The 17,678-nt window shown below is 45.3% G+C and overlaps 1 protein-coding gene across 1 annotated transcript in view; it reads right to left on the bottom strand.

The window, feature by feature from the left end:
• Positions 1-17,678, bottom strand: part of Sdk1 (sidekick cell adhesion molecule 1) — a 713,594-nt gene that overhangs the window by 417,618 nt on the left and 278,298 nt on the right. The window contains exon 5 of the mRNA XM_029477307.1: positions 87-220. Coding sequence (XP_029333167.1) covers positions 87-220 — 134 coding nt within the window. The remainder of the gene's footprint in view (positions 1-86; positions 221-17,678) is intronic.

Raw genomic sequence — 17,678 nt, 5'->3', positions numbered from 1 at the left:
TGCACGGTGTCCCACCACACAGTGGTTATCAATTACAGCAAGACTTTGTTTCTCTCAGGACCATCACTTGGATTTTCAGAACTCACGTGCTACGCTCAGGTGGATGAACGGGCTTGTCTTGTTCTCTCCGTTCCTCTCATTCACAGCCTGCACGTAGTAAGCCCCAGCATCACTCGCTGTTGTAGCAAGGATCACCAGCTGATTCTCCAACGTGATGGCTCTGTTTCCGAGACAAGACAAGGCCACTTAGGGGGATATAAAAAAAGAAAAATAAAGACCCAAACATGGGCTGGGGAGATGGCTCAATTGCTCAAATACTTGTCTTGAAATCATGAGGACCCAAGTTTAATCCCCAAAACCCATGTGAAAAAGGTGGCTCTGATGACATACTCCTAATCCCAGCATTGAGAAGACAGAGGTGAGCAGACCCTGAAGATTCACTGGCCAGCCAGCTGTGGTGGTTCAAATGAGAATGTCCTTCAGAGGCTCATATGTTTGGATACTGGGTCCCCAGTTAGTGGAACTGTTTGAGAAGGATTAGGAGATGTAAAAGATGTCACTGAGAGAGGGTTCTGAGGATTCAAAAGCCCACAGCATTCTCAGTTAGCACTTTCTCTTTCTCTTTCTCTTTCTCTTTCTCTTTCTCTTTCTCTTTCTCTTTCTCTTTCTCTTTCTCTTTCTCTTTCTCTTTCTTTCTCTTTCTCTTCTCTCCTCTCTCTCTCTCTCTCTCTCCCCCCCCCTTTGTGGTTGCTGCCTTAACTTGTAAGCTCTCAGCTACTGCTCTGGCTCTGTGCCTGCCTACCACCAACTCCCCTTGCCATGATGGTCATGGACACTTAATGTCTGAAACTACAAGCAAGCCCTCAGTTAAAATTTTTCTTTGATAAGTTGCCTTTGCTCTAAGTTCTATCCTACTTGGTGAATGTCAAGTTGTAGGTCTCTCTTCTCCTCAGGGTTGTTGAAGGGAGACCTACAGGGGATGAAGGGAAGAGAGTCAATTAACAGGGTTTCAGATAGCCCTAGCATCAGCTTCTGGGAGACAGATCAACTTTACTTGGGATGAGTCAAGGGTTATATAGTTTTGGGGAAGCAGGGTAGAAATATCCAGGGTGGCAAAGGTCATTGGCTGAAGGCTAAGGTACTGAGATACTTCATTAGCATTCCAGGGAATCTCAGGTGCTTACTGAAAGGGTTCTTATAGGGAGAAAGGAAGCTGAACCTGTAACTTCACCAAGGCTCCATGACATTCTGCAGGTAGAAGAATACGGGTTTGAGCTCGCCAGTCAAGGTCAGAGAAGGAGCTCACAAGGCTATCTGACCAATGGTAAACTTTGACCTTAATTAGTAGGGTTCTCCACACCAGGCCAATGAGAGATTTTGTCTCAAAATACAAGATGGGATGGAGCCTGAGGAATGATGGCTGAAAGTTGACCTCTGGCCTCCATGGGGATGTACACACATCTGTACACTATACCCACCATAGCCTCCCAAAAATAAAAATGGGCAATACTTAGGCCAGTGTGTGGTTTGCCTCTTATGCTGGGGGCAGCATCCCACCATCTCAGGGGTTCTTCATCTGAAGGAGCTCTTGAGTGAAAGGAAGATGGTCTACACCTCCAGGGACTAAAAAGGAGGTTCTTGAAGATTCAAGGTACTGCCTGTTAGGAGTTCCAGGGGAACAGCTTCTTCTTCTAGGCCAAGCTATCTGACCATGTTGTGGTCATATACCAGGTCCAACATGGCCTTGGTAAGGGTGGAATGACATGGCTCCCACCTCCGGGCCAGGACCAACAGGCAGATCTCTGAATTCTTTTGTAAGGTTAAAAATAATGTGATTGTTGACTCATAAGAATCAAAGGGTTGGGGTCTCCTTGGGATGTTGATTCATCGGACAATCAAATGGGAACCTGGAGTAAATGACTGGATTGATATGTAAAATAAAGACTGGGCTTATGAGCTGCAAGAGATGAGCTATCCAGAACTGCTTAGAGAAAGGACATGAGCAGAAAATAGCCATCTGGAGAGCTTCAGAAAAGGCAGAACATAGAAAAGTCAGTCTGCAGAGCTGTCTGGAACAGAGCATAGGCCACCAGCTTGGACCCACGATTTGACTTTGGCTCCTTTGTTTTCACTGCTCCCAGACACTCCTTCCTCAGAACCCATCTCAAGCCAAGGCTGGTCCTTGGCAGTCACAGCCGTCCCAGCAGAGCGATGGACCACAAATTGATCTGTAGCAAGTGATCATGTGTCCTTTGCCGCCTCAGAAATCTCACTGGAGCCTCCTCCAGTGCCACTGCCCACAGTGCCGACTACTTCCATTTAAATTCTCTTTAAATTCTCCCATCGTTACTAGCTATGGAGTGCACACTCCCTGTCTGTGCTCTCCCATCTAGTTGTATAGAGGGACAACTAAAGCACCACGTGTGTCCAACTTTTGCCACTCTAACACATGTTATCATCTACAAAACTGATTCTTGAAAACTACAACTGAGTTACTAAAAGTAAAAAATCTCAAAACGTAGTATCTGAAGTATGTTAATAATTTTTGTGTTGGGCTGCATTCATAACTATGTTGGCCTGAAGATCAGATGTGCTTGAATTAAAGACTAAATCCTCCCAGATACCCCAGTTTTAGCAAACACTTTTGACCTACATACCCTTTCTCTGAGCCCTCCCTGCCTGCTTAAGGTCACATAGAAACCTGCTGTCTGGTGAGATAAGGCGATCTCCACACAGATGTGTACTTACAGATTGCATCTGCTTTGGTTTCTTTTCTTTTGCTATGATAAAAACATTTTGACAGAAGCAACTTTAAGGAGAAAGGGCTTATTCTGGCTCACAGTTCAAAGGTAAGGTCCATCATGGCAAAGATGTCAAGGCAAGAGGATGCTGAAGCAGCTGGTCTCATCTCATCCACAGTCAGGAAGCAGAGAGCGAGGTAAGCCAGCCGGTAATCAGCTCCCTTTCCCCATCTACACAGCCCAGGATGCCAGCCAGGGAATGGCTCCGCCCACAGTGGGTGAGACTTTCCATCCACCCCAGTTAATGCAATCAAGACAGTCCCCTACAAGCATGCACAGAAGCCCTTTTCCTAGATACTTTTAAATTCTGTCAAGTGGACAATTAACAGTAACTATCACAGAATCATATAAAGTCCTCTCGTTGTAATAGTTAAGAAGGAAGAAGCCAATGAAGTTATAGTACCTACAATCCCAGACTACTCCCTCCTGGAAGCCCTGTATCCTTCTATCCTGTTAGCCTGGAGCCCTCTGACTAGTTTGAAGGGTCAATGAGGAGGTAGATTTTTTTTTTTTTTTTACTGCAGATGTGGAGCTGGGGAGATGGTCCAGTGTGTAAAGTGCCTTTTGTACAAGCACAGGGCTGGAGTTAGGTCCTCAGCACCCATGCAAAAAGCTAGGCCTGGTAGTGCTTGCTTGTAATCTCAGTGCTGGGAAATATGCAAGTAGATCCTAGGGCTCCCTGTCCAGGCAGCCCAGCTAAATCAGCATTCCAGGTCCTGGTGAGAGACCATGTCTGAAAAAAGGACTCCCAAGGTTGATCTCGGGCTTCCAAGCATACATGTGGGCACACACACACACACAAATATACATGTATTAATAAACACATATGTATACACACATGCATCTACACACATACTAATGCATGCATGTACTCATTCATATGTGTACACACATGCATTCACACATGCATACACATGCATGCATACATGCACACACACTAATATACCCAGCAACACAAACATGCACTAATACATATACACTAAGACACACTTATGTATGCATGTCTATACATGCTAAGACACACATATGCATGTACACATGCACACACACTAATACACACACCAGCACACACATATGCATGTATGCATGCACCTACACACACAAATATATATGCACAAATACACACACATGTATGCATGCATGTATCTACACATGATAATGCACACATGCATGCACACATGCATCTACACACATATGTGCATGCACATTCATATCACACACACACACACACACACACACAGACACACACACACATACACACTCACCCAAATGTTGGTAACATGCTCTCTGACTGGCAAGCCAGGCCTAGAGGGTCTACACAGCATGCGCCCACCCTGTCTTCTTTCCAAGCTACAGAGACTGAACGCTCCACAGGGAAGGGTCCTGTGCTCCTTCTCTGCCCTACAGAGCCCTTCCAAAGTCAAAAAAAAAAAAAAAAGCAGTCTCTCTTGAGGAATCAAAGGTAATAACCCGTTCCCTCCTGTTACCTTTTGGAGCTCTTTTTCCCAAAAACCTCCTGGTTTTTCTACATTGTATAAAATTATCTTAAGGAGTGATTGCTTGCTGGGCTCCCACAGGGTGTATTACATTTTAGGTCTCTATGGCTAACTTATTTCATGTCTCATTTGAGAAAATTTCCCTATTAGGAAGTTTTCAATTTTTCGTTCCATAAAAATATTTCAAAAAGAGTTTTACTATAATTATTTATGACTGCTTTATAGGTTCTTTTATAGAAGCATAGAAATTGTTCCATTTTATTTTAGTATATGTTACACTGGCACCTAAAATTAAATATGAATATTTACTACACATGAAGTTATACATTTAATAGTATAATTTTAAAATTGGATATATAACTTTTGCTTTCACATCTGATTTTTAGCACACTAATCTTAAGTATGTCTATTATTCCCCAGAATTAGTCATTTTAAAATGCTCATTAATTCTCTATATTATTTACCACAGTGTTTCAAGGCTACTGCAAATTAAAAAGTACATAAAAAATAAAAACAGTAAGTTTTATACCTATCAAGGTTTTTTATTTTGAAGCTTTCTTCTTTTGGTTATTGATTTCTGTACATAGTCAAGACTAAATTTTTTTTAAATGTATGTATTGTTTAAAAAGACAGCCACAAAAATGCTGGATACTTGAAGGACATTTGAAAAGAAAAGCAAGTCCCTAGGATGCTATTCTTTCTCCCTGTAGGAAATATTTCCATGTAGAGGATTTATACAAAAGAAACTAATTTGTTAAAATACTACAAACATCTTCGATGCTACGTCATGATGTGTACTGTAATAGGTGTGCATGTGTGTGCACCCACCTGTGTGATGTTGTGCATATGTGTGTGTTGCTATATGTACATGTGTGTAGGGGGATTTGCATGTGTACACAGGGTACACATATGCATGTGGGGACCAGAGGTTAATGATGTCAGGAGTCTTCCTCAGGTGTCATCCACTTTCATTTTGGAGACAGGATCTCTCACTGGCCCTGGGATTCACCAGTTCATCTAGACCAGAGAATCCCAAGGATCTGCCTGCCCGTGCCCCACCAGGCTGCAATGACTGACATGGTTGTCTTGCTTAGCTTTTGATTTGTGTTCTAAGGACTGAAGTCCTCAGTCGTTCATGAGCAGTAAGCACCTAACCAGCTGAGCCATGTGCCCAGCCATACTGACTGTGAGACTTTTTAGTAAGAGAAATGTTTTTAGAGACTGTGGGCCACAGTGGAAAATTGCTGGTTTGGTCATGTGGCCAGGCCTCCAGAGGCACCTGCATTTCCTAGTGCCCAGGCTTATGGCCCCAGGAACTCATAGGGGTTTGTTTGCTTGTTTGTTTTTATGACTACTGGGAAACATGGGTAGCATGAAGCCAACAATTTTGGGTGGTAGGACAGAAAGAATAAAGGTTCTGATATTGGTGTGTATGTGTGCACTTATGTGTGCAGGCACATGTGTAATTGTAGATGCACGTGGATGTGTGTATATGTACATGAATGTGGAAGTCAGGTGGCATCTTGAGTGCTTTTCCATTGGTACTATTCACCTCATTCTATTGAAATGGGTTCTTTTATTGGGCTAAGATACCTGGCCAGTGAGTCCCAAGGATCCTCCTGCTTCTACCTCACCAATGCTGGGTTACAAGTATACACCAGACCTGGCTCTTTTTTTTTTTTCTTTTAAATGTTGGTTTTAGGCTGTGAACTCGTCTGATCTTGTTTTCATGATAAGCTGGTAAGTGCTTTACAAATTGAGCCCTCTTCCCAAGCCACCAAATCACTCCGCCTGCAGCCCACCCCATCTGTTCTAGTTAGCTTTAACCATTAATTTGTCACAGGCTAGGGTCACCTGAAAGAGCAGCTGTGATTGATGAATGGCCAAGATTAGGCTAGTCTGTGGGAAATGGTTTCTTCTGTTAACTGATGCAGAATGGTCCAGTCTACTATGGGCGGCACCACAACCTGGGCTGTTGGGCCCAGATTGTATAAGAGAGCTAATGAAGCATGAGCCTGTGAGCTGGCAGGGAGCAGCATTGCCCCATGGTTTCTACTTCAAGTTCCCATATCTTTTCCTGCCTCAACTTCCCTCAATGACAGACTGTAATCTGTAAATTGAAGTGAACCCACCCTTCCCCTAAGTTGCCTTTGGTCGTGGTATTTGTTGTAGAGACAGAATAGGACTCAGCCACCAGCTCTTCACTGTCATTTTACAAGGTTAACACATGTCTCTTGTAATCAAATTTACTTGAGTTTGAGTTCCTGGGACTGGAGGTGGACACTGTACAGATGTAGACTCAGAACAGCCTTACACGTTCACATCCGTTCAGTATTTTAAGACAGCATGTCTTCTGTGCATACAGCAAAATCCTAGGAATATCTTTTTAGATGTGAAGACATAAAATGGAAATGTGGTTGGGCTGTGAGTGGTAAGAGCACAAGCCATTTCCTTTGAATCCTGTATTTTAAATTTTTTTCCAATCTCCCTACAACAAACATGCATATCACTTTTGTTATCAGAAGAATGGACGGCGTTGAGAAGAAGTGCAGAGGCCATGCTCAGTGATTACAGGAGCAGAGTTTAATACCTTGCCCGTAATAGGAACAGCTCGGCTTTATTATAACATAATTCCAAAGAACTCATTTAAAACTTGCATTGACTTTGCAGGAAAATTATAGTGTTCAGCCAGAGAGATTTCCCCTTAACTTTACCGCAATAAATGTATGTATTTTCTAAAAAATAAAATTATGTTTTTAGTCTTCCACCATCTTCATTCCGCACTTTAAAAACAAAACTTTAGGATTCTAACTTTTAATTCAAGGAGTCAGTAATAAAAGTAGTACAGGCGGGAAAAAAACCCTTATCCCAGTGTCGGCAAACAGAGCTGGCTCTGAGGGCTGAGACTATAATGCTGGGTTCATACAGAGTGAATCAGAAGGTCACTCGGAGGTGAACTCCAGCTACAGGAAGTGTTCTCAGAAGCCAGGGACTTATCTGTGGTCCTGGAAAGGTGGAGCTCGTTGACAGAGACAACACCACAGGTCAGTAAAGGATGCCAGTTTCCAACAGGCACGTCCTAAGTGCCCCTGGTCATTCTTCTCTTGACTCTAGCCTGCTGGGGAGCTGTCAGACAGAATAACCCTTTCTTTCAGAAAAGATAAAACTCAAGGCATGGAGGAGCTACCTGGAGTCACTGACCAGGAAGATTGATCAAAATATTTGTTCAACGGCTCAGGATGTAGCTCAGTCGGCAAAGTGCCTGCCTAGCACGCATGGCCCTGGTACCATCTCAACAGCACCATTTAAGTCAGGGTTGGTGCCCACACATGTAATCCTAGAATTCCAGAGACAGACAGAAAGATCAGAGGTTCAAGGTCAGACTGGCTGCATAGTAATTTGAGGTCAGCCTGGCTAAATGGGGTCTGTCTCAACAAAACACAACACAACACAACAACAACATAATTGTTAGAGAAAAATGACATTAGACATGGATAATCAGATGTCCAGAGGGGCTCTGCATGTGGGATCCTGTAGTTGATCTCCTTTGCTGCACTTGTCCAATCCAAGGGAAGCCCCTACATCACAACACACCATCTCTCAGGGATATAATGTTGATGTAGAAATTCTCAAGGCTCCGGACTTGTGGTTTGTGAAAATAGCCCCACTGGGTACCTTGTAGATGCCTGAAGACCAGGAAGGAAAAAGAAGGGCATCCAATGACCCCAATTTATCATGTAGTGAGGCAGTGAGCAACCATTTAAGTTCCAGGCCTGGGTCTGAGTGATTTCGGTCTCACTCAAGCCGAACTGAGAGCACATAGTTTTCATTGCACAGAGCCTGAACTGGCCTATCTGAACACACTGCAGTCATCTTCCTTGGGGAAGCTGGTGGGCCAATGCCAGGAGTTCTGGGGATGTGCCAAAGTAGTTTTCAGAATCTGCAAGAGAGCTTCTCCTGTCTTCCATGAAAAGGTAAATCATCTTAAACTACCAATAGATATTGTTATTGATTGATGGATGGATTATGTGTTTAAATGTGTGTGTGCATGCATGTGTGTGTGCATGCATGTGTGTGTATGCATGTGTTTGTTTGCATGTGCCTGCCTGTGTATGGGTATATGCGTGTGTGTGTGTGTGTGTGAATGTGGTGTGTGTGCATGCATGTATGTGTGTGAGTGTGCATGCATTTGTGTGTGTGTGCATGCATGTATGTGTGCCTGTGTGTGAATGTGGTGTATGTACATACATGTATGTGTGTGAGTGTGTATGAATGCATGTGTGTGTGAGTGTGTGTATATGCATTGGTATATATGTGTTTGCCTTGTGTGTGTGTATGCATATGTGTGTGAGTGTGTGTGCATGAGTATGTGTTTGTGTGTGTGTGTGTGTGTGTGTGTGAATGCAGAAGTTCAAGTCCAACCATTGGTGCCATTCCTCAACAGTTGTACACCTTGTTTTTGTTTTTATTTTGTCTTTTTGAGGTAGGGTCTCTGATTTTCCGAAAACTTGATAGTTTGACTATACTAACCAGCCGCCAAACCCCAGAGATCTGCCTATTTTTAACCTCTCCATGGGAACTGCGCACCATCATACCCAGCTTTTTCATGTGGGTCCCACGGATTGAACTCACATCCTTATGCTTTCATGTCAAACATTTCGCCAAATGAGTTGCCTTCCCAACTCACCCGTGAGTATTCTGGTCTCAGACACACTCAACAGAAGCTAGGACGCTAGTGTAAGCACTGCTTTGTACTTGATGAGGAAACAATGGTAGCATCCAGTAAAATAAGATCTCTGGGCATGGACTGAGAAAGCACCATGTAACACAGACATGTTGAAACAGCATTTGATCAGTTTCAATTGACACTCAAAGAAACAGAACAGGAAAAGTTTGAATAAAAAGTTGTTCTTAAATCCTTAAAAAGCTGAAAATGTTTGAAATGGGCTCCGTTTTAACTAAACGACCATTTAATGGGCTGGTTCCAAGACACTGTGTCCTGAGTGTGATTTGGATCTCAAATTCCACCGTGTAATAGCAAGTTCAAGGCAGCCAGCTTTGGGCTGATGAACTTGCTTTGGTTGTGTAATTACAAGAACTAAAATTGCTTCCAAGTAGTTTAGGGAACCGTGAGGCAGTGGAGCCTGAGTAAATGCTGAGGCACTAACGTGACAGATTTACTTAGTCAAGGGGTGAGCATTTGCTGCCAACCACCGGCTCTGAGGGGAGGAAGAACATAACACAATGTATTTATTTTTATCATCATTTGTTTATTATTATGTTTGAGTGTTCATGTACATGTATGTATGTATGCCATGTGTGTACCTGGTGCCCATAGAAGCCAGAAGAGGGCAAAGGATCCCCTGGAACTGGAGTTAGAGATGGTTGTGAGCGGTCATGTGGGTGCTGGGAACTAAACCTGGATTTTCTGCAAAATCAGTAAGTGTTTTTAACCATTGAGCCATCTTGTCAGGCCCAGGAAATATATCATATATAAACAGCAAGTGTAGAGATTGGGGTATCATTCAGTGGTAGAGCCCCTGTCTAGAATCACCCAGTGAGGGGCTGGGGACATGGCTCAGTGGTAGAGCCCCTGCCTAGAATCCCCCAGTGAGGGGCTGGGGGCGTGGCTCAGTGGAAGAGCCCCTGCCTAGAATCCCCAGTGAGGGGCTGGGGGCGTGGCTCAGGGGTAGAGCCCCTATCTAGAATCCCCCAGTGAGGGGCTGGGGGCGTGGCTCAGTGGTAGAGCCCCTGCCTAGAATCTCCCAGTGAGGGGCTGGGGTGTGGCTCAGTGGTAGAGCCCCTGCCTAGAATCCCCCAGTGAGGGGCTGAGGGCCGTGGCTCAAGGGTAGAAGATGTGCTTAGGATGCACAAACCTGAGTTTCCCAGCCCCAGTGCTGCATACAGCAATGCTAGCAATGAGAAGACATGCATCAGTGAGTCTGAGGGCTGTGGTTCTCGACAAAGGACATATTATTCCCAGTAAGGCAGAACACAGTGATAAGGAGTGCCACTTGATTTGTTATGGCATGCGGACATCAGTAAGCATAACAGAAGCTCAACCACAGTCCTCAGTAAGTGGCCAGCACCTTGCACAATGTTTCCATGTCCTTTTCTACGGCAGACACGGCTCATTTCATAATAGCCGGCATACTGAAAGGATACATTGCATTTATGTCAATTCTCTATTCTCCAATTCTATTTGGACTGCCGACTCTTTAGTTACAGACGCCAGTGAAGGTAAATTGTGGGGCTGACTTTGTGCAATGGTTTCTCCCTAAAATCCCTAAAATCATATTTGAAGTAATTCAGATACACATTTTGTCTAATCCACAATGGTCTCCACTTTTCAAGGACTGAGTCTGGAAAATAGTATGTACCCACCAACGATAGTCTATGAAGGAAATACCCAGGCATTCATGTTCACTTACTCATTATGGCTGCTCTTGTAGGAACTGCCAAGTACCTTCTGGTGCCCAGAATACAGGCAAGGAGCACAATCATTTAGCTATCCAGTGACTCTTTATGGACGCTATACAACACTCCCAGGGAAAGCACACTGTAGGGACTTGGGGAGATGGCTCAGTTAGTAAAGTGTTTGCTTTGCAAACATGAGGACCTGAGTTTGATCCCCCAAATCCATGTACAAATGCTGGGTGCAGCAGAGGAGGTCCATAATCCCAGCCCTGGAGAGGCAGAAGCAGCAGCATCCCTAGGGCTTTCTGGTCAGTGAGTCTATCTGAATCAGCAAGCTCCTGGTCTAGGGAAGATGGTGTCTCAAAAAGCAAGGTAGAGAACGATTAAGAAAGATAAAGTGTCAACATCTGGACTCTACAGACATGTGCACACATATGCATGAATGACTGTGTGTGTGCATGTATACACACACACACACACACACACCACACACACACACACACACACACACACACACACACACACCACACTGGGAGGTACCGTCACTGGATTTCAAGAGATATTCCCCTAGGTGATGAGGTCTAACAGTGCAAAGGAATCAATGGGCCAAGCTTCTCTGTGTGTTTTGTAGACTGTATGGGTCTAGGCAAGCCTCACTTTCAGACAACCTACCACAGTGCATACAGCTCTGTCCACGGCAGATGTAAAATCTGGAGAGGTGGCACCTTGGAAAGACAGACAGCTCTCCAGCCTAGAAGACAGTGACAGCTCAGAGTGAGATGACAGACAACTTCTGCAGGTGACTGGGAGGAAGTTATCCACACATGTGCTGACTCACTTCCCACTAGGGTGGGCAACATGCCCAAGCTAGGCTTGGCCTGGAGGCAGACAAATGTAGGGCAGCTTAGCCACCCAGAACCCCTATTTGTCTTCTGCTATACTCATGTCCTTTCCCAACAAACCACTTAGCAACCTGAGGACCCACCACACACACACATGCACCAAGCTACATATAAACCCCTAGCAGCCCTTGGTGAACCTTCTTCTGCAGCCAAACACATCCTAGAACATATTCAAGAGATACAAGCAGTTGCCCATCCAGCCTGAGACTGGCTTTGTGCATATGATAGTAAAACAAACTGTGTTGAGTGAACTTGTAGCGAAAACCTTGAGTTTGCCATTTCGTGCCTAGGCATGACTGGGCATGCATATGTTTAAAATCAGATGCATCATGAGAAAGGGTCGGCACCATGAACAAAGGGCCATGCAACCCAACTCTGCCAATCAAAACAGAAAACGACCCCCACTCTGCTCCTGGAAACCAACTCTGCCCTTTCCTGGACCCACAAAAGGACCTCTCTGGCAGTCACAGGGGCTCTTGAGCTCATGCTCAGAGGTTTCTGCCCCCATGCAGCATAGCCTCTCTGTACACTCATTTTCCTTCTGAGTAAAATCCCTCCTTTGCTAGTTGTGCCTCTTCAATTCTTTTAACAAGGAGCTAAGAAAGAAAACCCCCAGTCTACACAGATGCCACCAGAGACAGTGTGGGATCTTCACAAATCTTTGAAACAGGCATAGGTACAGAGTGACTGTCCCAGTCAGTGTGGTCCGAAGTGGCAGAGAGAAACTTCAGGGAACCACCAGGCCATTGGAAGAGCAGAGGAGACAGACACCCATCTAGGGACACACGGCTAGTCTCTTATCAAAGGAAAAAGAAGATGTGAACTCAGGTGCCCATCCCCCCAGCACAGTGCCCTAGATGTCTGGAAACTTTAGGGAGACTGGACAGTGCCTGGCAGTTAAAGTCCTGCGTGCCTATAGAGAAGACAGGCCAGGCTTACAGTTGGCAGGAAGTTACAACTTAAAACAGGTACAAGGAGAAGTGATCACAGTATTCCGTGTTAGCACAGCGACACTCCAGGTGATCACACAGTGCCTCGTGGGTAGCAGCAGGAAGGGATGAGACCCATTCCAGAATGGAAATTCCCTCAAGCTCATCACTTGTTTTCCCGTTTGTAAAACAGACACGACACCACTGCTATGTAAAGGGTTTCTGTGAAGTTCAAAATCAGGTAAGGAAGTGAAAGAGGATGCCCCAAGCTATTCTTGTGCTGTCTGTTGACTTTGCTTGTGGTTTTCTTGAGATGATAAATATGAATGGCAAAGGAGAAAATGTATCAGCTATACAACTAGGGCTCCACACATTAAAGCAAGGCAGAGTGACAAGTCACCATGCAGCATTTTCTTGATTAATAATGGATTGATTTGGAAGGACCCAGTCCACTGTGAGCGGTGCAATCCCTGGACTAGCATTTCTGGGTTGTATAAGAAAGCAGGCTGGTGAAGTCATGGAAGGCAAGCCGATAAGCAATGCTTCTCTGTGGTCTTAGCTTCAGTTCTTGCCTCCAGGTTCCTGTTTGAGCTCCTACCGTGACTTCCCTTCCTAATGGTCTGTTACTGGGATGTGCTACAGCAATATACCAAAGAAACCCTTTCTTCTCCAACTTGCTTGTTTGTCATGGTATTTGTGGTAGTTTGAATGGAATTGGTCACCACAGGCCCGGAGGGAGTAGCACATTTTGGAGGTGTGGCCTTGTGAGAGTAGGTGTGGCCTTGTTGGAGGAAGTGTGTCACTGGACGTGAGCTTTGAGGTCTTATATACTCAAGCTATACCTGGTGCTCTCCTTCTGCTGCCTTTGGATCAAGATGTAGAACTCCCAGCTCCTTCTCCAGCACCACGTCTGCCTGGCTGCCTCCACGCTCCCCGTTGTGATGATAACAGACTAAACCTCTGAAACTGTAAGCCAGCCCCAATTAAATGTCTTCCTTTATGAGAGGTGCCTTGGTCATGGTGTCTCCTCACAGCCATAAGACCCTACTAAGAGAGTATTTTATTATAGCAACTGAAAGTAAACTAAGGGAAAGAATAGATTATCAGCAAGTTTTGGAACTGTGGAAGGTGAGGCTTACTTGGAAGGAGGTATGCGCTTGAGATCATATCTCATCCTGGCTCCTTGTCCCTGTTTCTCGGCTTCCTGGCCATCACCAGGTGAAGACTAGCCTCCTCCATGTTTTCTTGGCACCATTTGCCCAAGCAAGCATGGACTGAACTCTCTGAGAGCCCATGCACCAGCATAAATTTTTCCATCTTGTTTCTGCAATGTGTTTGGTCCAAACAGTAGAAGGGCCCCAAACAGAAAGGGTGTCTAGGTGGGGACCACTTGCACCAAGGTAGGAAGGTTGCAGGGAGGAGAAGCTGGGAATTCAACAAGACCAATTTCTCTCAATGTCTTCTTTCTTCAGAACAAGGCACCCACTTCCCACTGCAGAGAAAGGAGCATGGGGAGAGCTCTTGACCCCTGCTCCGTGGAGCTCTAACTGTGCAGGATTAAGCTTCATGGCAGGATCAAGCATCGGGAGCTGCCTCTCTCAAAGAGCCTGCTCGTCTCTAAAAGCAAATAACCACAGAGGAATACTTGAAAATTACTCGCCGAGCAAATTGCTTTTTTGAATGTTCTCCGCCTCTCATGTCTGTTTCAGCATCGGCTTCTCTTTGAAGGAGAATAATTATTGCCAAGAGTTTTGCTCTTTTGTTAAAGTCCTTTTGATGACGAAGTGACAAAGCTGTGCCCACAGAGATGGGAGCACCTGTGACAGCAGGGGCTGATGTGTGTCTTAAGTGTGACAGCCAATCTTGGTGATGGCAGGGCCTCTCTGAGAAGGAAGGCTCCTCAAGCTACAGGAAGACTGGCATAGCCCCCATGACACTCCTCCAACAGTGAAGGCTGAGATAGGCCTAGAAGGAGGGCTGGGGATATAGCTTAGAGGCAGAGTGCTTGCTTCGCAGGAGTGAGACCTATGTTCATCCCAGCACCACAAATAAATGAACAAAGAAATCTAGACGCAAATCCAATTTTCTTTCTGGAAGCTATCATGGTGGACATGGCATATATATAAATGGAGTGCCTCCCTGTGTCCCTACTGTCACCCCACCTGTGGGTGCCACTGCTCTCTGTGCCTGTAGATGTAGCCTAGGAAGGAGGTATAGGTCAGCGTTGAAATACTGAACAGGTAGAGAACATGTAGGAGCAAGGCTATGTGCTCTTGACTTCACTGTGCCCTGGGCTAGGGTGTAAAGTGCTAGCCTTGCAGAAATGAGCTCCTGAGTCCCCAGAACTTATTCTTAAAAGCAGATCTGGCAGTAAACATTTATAATTCCAGATCTGGGGAGGCAGAGACTAGTGGATTCCTAATGGTTCTGTGGTCTACCAGCCTAGCATTTGATAAGCTCCAGGTTAGTGAGAGACCCTGTCCCAAAACCCAAGATGGAATGAGGTTGTCTTCTGGCCTCTACACACATGTGATCACACATGCACTTGCACTCGAAATACACACACACACACACACACACAAGCACACACACTGAAACTTACTACAAAAGGAAACCCTAGACTTCTCAATTGAACTTTTGGGAAGACTTGCTGGTCCTTTGTTAGTGTGACAAAGCTTCTCTTGGGCAGACTGGGCTGGTACCAACAGGCCCTGAATCATTTACACCTGTGTCAGGAATTATTCCCAAAATATGGCTGCTCATACCCCTGAACCAGTAGCTGTCCTTTTGTCCTTTTCAGAGTCTGGAGAGGTCCCCTGCTGACTCCTCCAGCTGAGTCTACTTTTATGGGGATGGACTATTGCTCCCCCATGGCCACTTCAGTTCCTCCCAGGAGTCTTGTTCCTTTTATGGTCCCCTTTGGAACCCAACCTCTGCTCCACCCTCATCTGAGCAATAGTGAGATTAGGCCCTTTTGCGATTCCTCAGGGCCAAGCAAGCTTCTGAGAACGCTGCCACACATTTTCTTGCCCTTGCAGCAACCCAGGTATTCAGATCTCTTTGAGGTGGTTGGTGGCCCACATCAAGAGCTTGGGTCCAGAGACAGCTACATAGGACCTCCTTTTCTGACACTCCTCAGCCATGGGACATTGCCACCCCAAGCTAGGTCCTTGACTGGTGACCCATTACTCAGTTCCTACTCTGTGAAATGAGGATAAGAGTGGCTAACATTTAGTGCTGGTATGAGAATTAATGTGATATTAATAACATTAACATGGCGGTTTGAGAGTTCTACATGATAACAGTAACAAAGTCTGTAGAATATCTAAGCTCAAACTGAGATGCAGATGATAGTACTTCTCCCTCTCAGACAGGATATGGAAGCTTATGGGTGGATATACTTCCCCAGAGAACATGAAAAAGACTGTAACCCAACACCTACCCCCCCCCCTATCTAAATGCATCCTTCATAAATCCAGGTCACTCTCCCTAAGCAGTACCTGGCAGGCCACAGGCAGAGCAATAAACTGGGAGCTTTGTGCAGCAAGGAGGCATCTCAGTCCCCTCTCCCTTTTCCAGGCTGCACATGTGGCTCCTAAGGGCAGAGCTGGCATATGACACAGGGTAGCAATGATGTCAACACTGGCTATAATATGGGTAGGGCTGGGCCTACAGGCTTGAAGAGGCCAACAGGATCCTGTCACAGGCCAACAGGATGAATGTGCTACCAGTCATCAGGGCTCTATAGGGGAGTCTCACTCCACCCTGGTTATGGATTCTTTTTCTTACCCAATGAACCCCAAAGCTAAGCCTCTGAGCTCCTTCTCTAGAAGATAAGTTACCTAAGGAGGGAGCCATCAGCATCAGTTAGGCTAACAGGAGGCAGGACTGAGAACCTTAGATTCGGTCACTAAACATCAATGGAGATAGGAAGGGGATAGTTTTTCTTAAGGGTTACCGACTTTCACACTTCCTGGAAATGGTTTATGAAACCCCCGTGTTCTGGTGCCTGGTGATATACCCCAATTACAGATACAAATAATGTTGGGGGCCTTTCTGTTATTAATTGCAACAATGATCCTGTAAGGAAAGGGCACATGTATGTAATGTTACTATTTTCTTTGGTGTGTGTGTGTGTTCATTCATGTGTAGGCATGCATGCTTTTATGTGTGCGTGTGTACATGTGTATGTGGAGGTCAATCTTCCTTGTTGTTCCTCGGGGAGCCATCAACGTTGTTTTTTGAGAACCTCTTTGGTTTTGGAGGTCCTCTGGCTAGGACATGGTGCTAGCTGGTTATGTTGGGATGGCTATTCAGTAAGCCCCAGGGATCCACCTGTCTATGCCTCACAAGGGCTGAGACTGAAAACATGTGCCAGCATGCCTTTTACATTGGTACTGGGAACTGAGCTCAGGTCTTCATACTTCCAAGACAAGTACTTCACTGACTAAGCTACCTTCCCAGTCCCCAGGAACTAAATTACTCTTAAGGCCAATATATCCAACATGCAAATAGAAACTGGAAAACAGACAAAAGGTAAATGCTGATCCCAAGCTGTCTCTGCTCTTGCTATTGTTGATCAGCGTGAAATTCATTTTCAAGATAGCTGTGACACAAGAATGAAACCACACCTGCCTCTAATGTCTTCCTGGAGAGAAGCTGTACTGACTCTTGTGCCCCATGTGAAATGTTCACTCTTGGTGCCAGGTCACATTCCTGAGCACACATCTTACATTTCCCACAAGCACTACTTAACTAGTTACCCTGAACCAAAATGATTAAAGTCAACCAAGAACTAAAGTTTGAACAGAAGAAAAGACTGCAAATGTCTATCCTTCCAATGCCTCTCAGAGCTTGAGGCTTCCAACCAGCTGGCTAGCTCTCATGGTGCTAGGAGGTGCTCTGCAGGCTTCTGGAGGAGAGTCATCAGTGGACGTGACCAGCATAATGCCCTTCATGCTATGCTACAACACTCACTTGCTGGCCAAGATGTCCTCCTGGTGCTCCAGTGGCATGGCTGTCATAGGGATAACTAACAGCTGACCAGCTGAATTCGAGGGAAATCTACTGGAGGGAAATTATGCCTAACACAGTAGTTTCAGTTCAAAAATTATGGGAAACACTTATTGGGGA

This window comes from Mus caroli, chromosome 5 (genome assembly GCF_900094665.2).
Source record: "Mus caroli chromosome 5, CAROLI_EIJ_v1.1, whole genome shotgun sequence".
NCBI lineage: Eukaryota > Metazoa > Chordata > Mammalia > Rodentia > Muridae > Mus > Mus caroli.
This window is presented reverse-complemented; position numbering and strand designations above follow the sequence as displayed.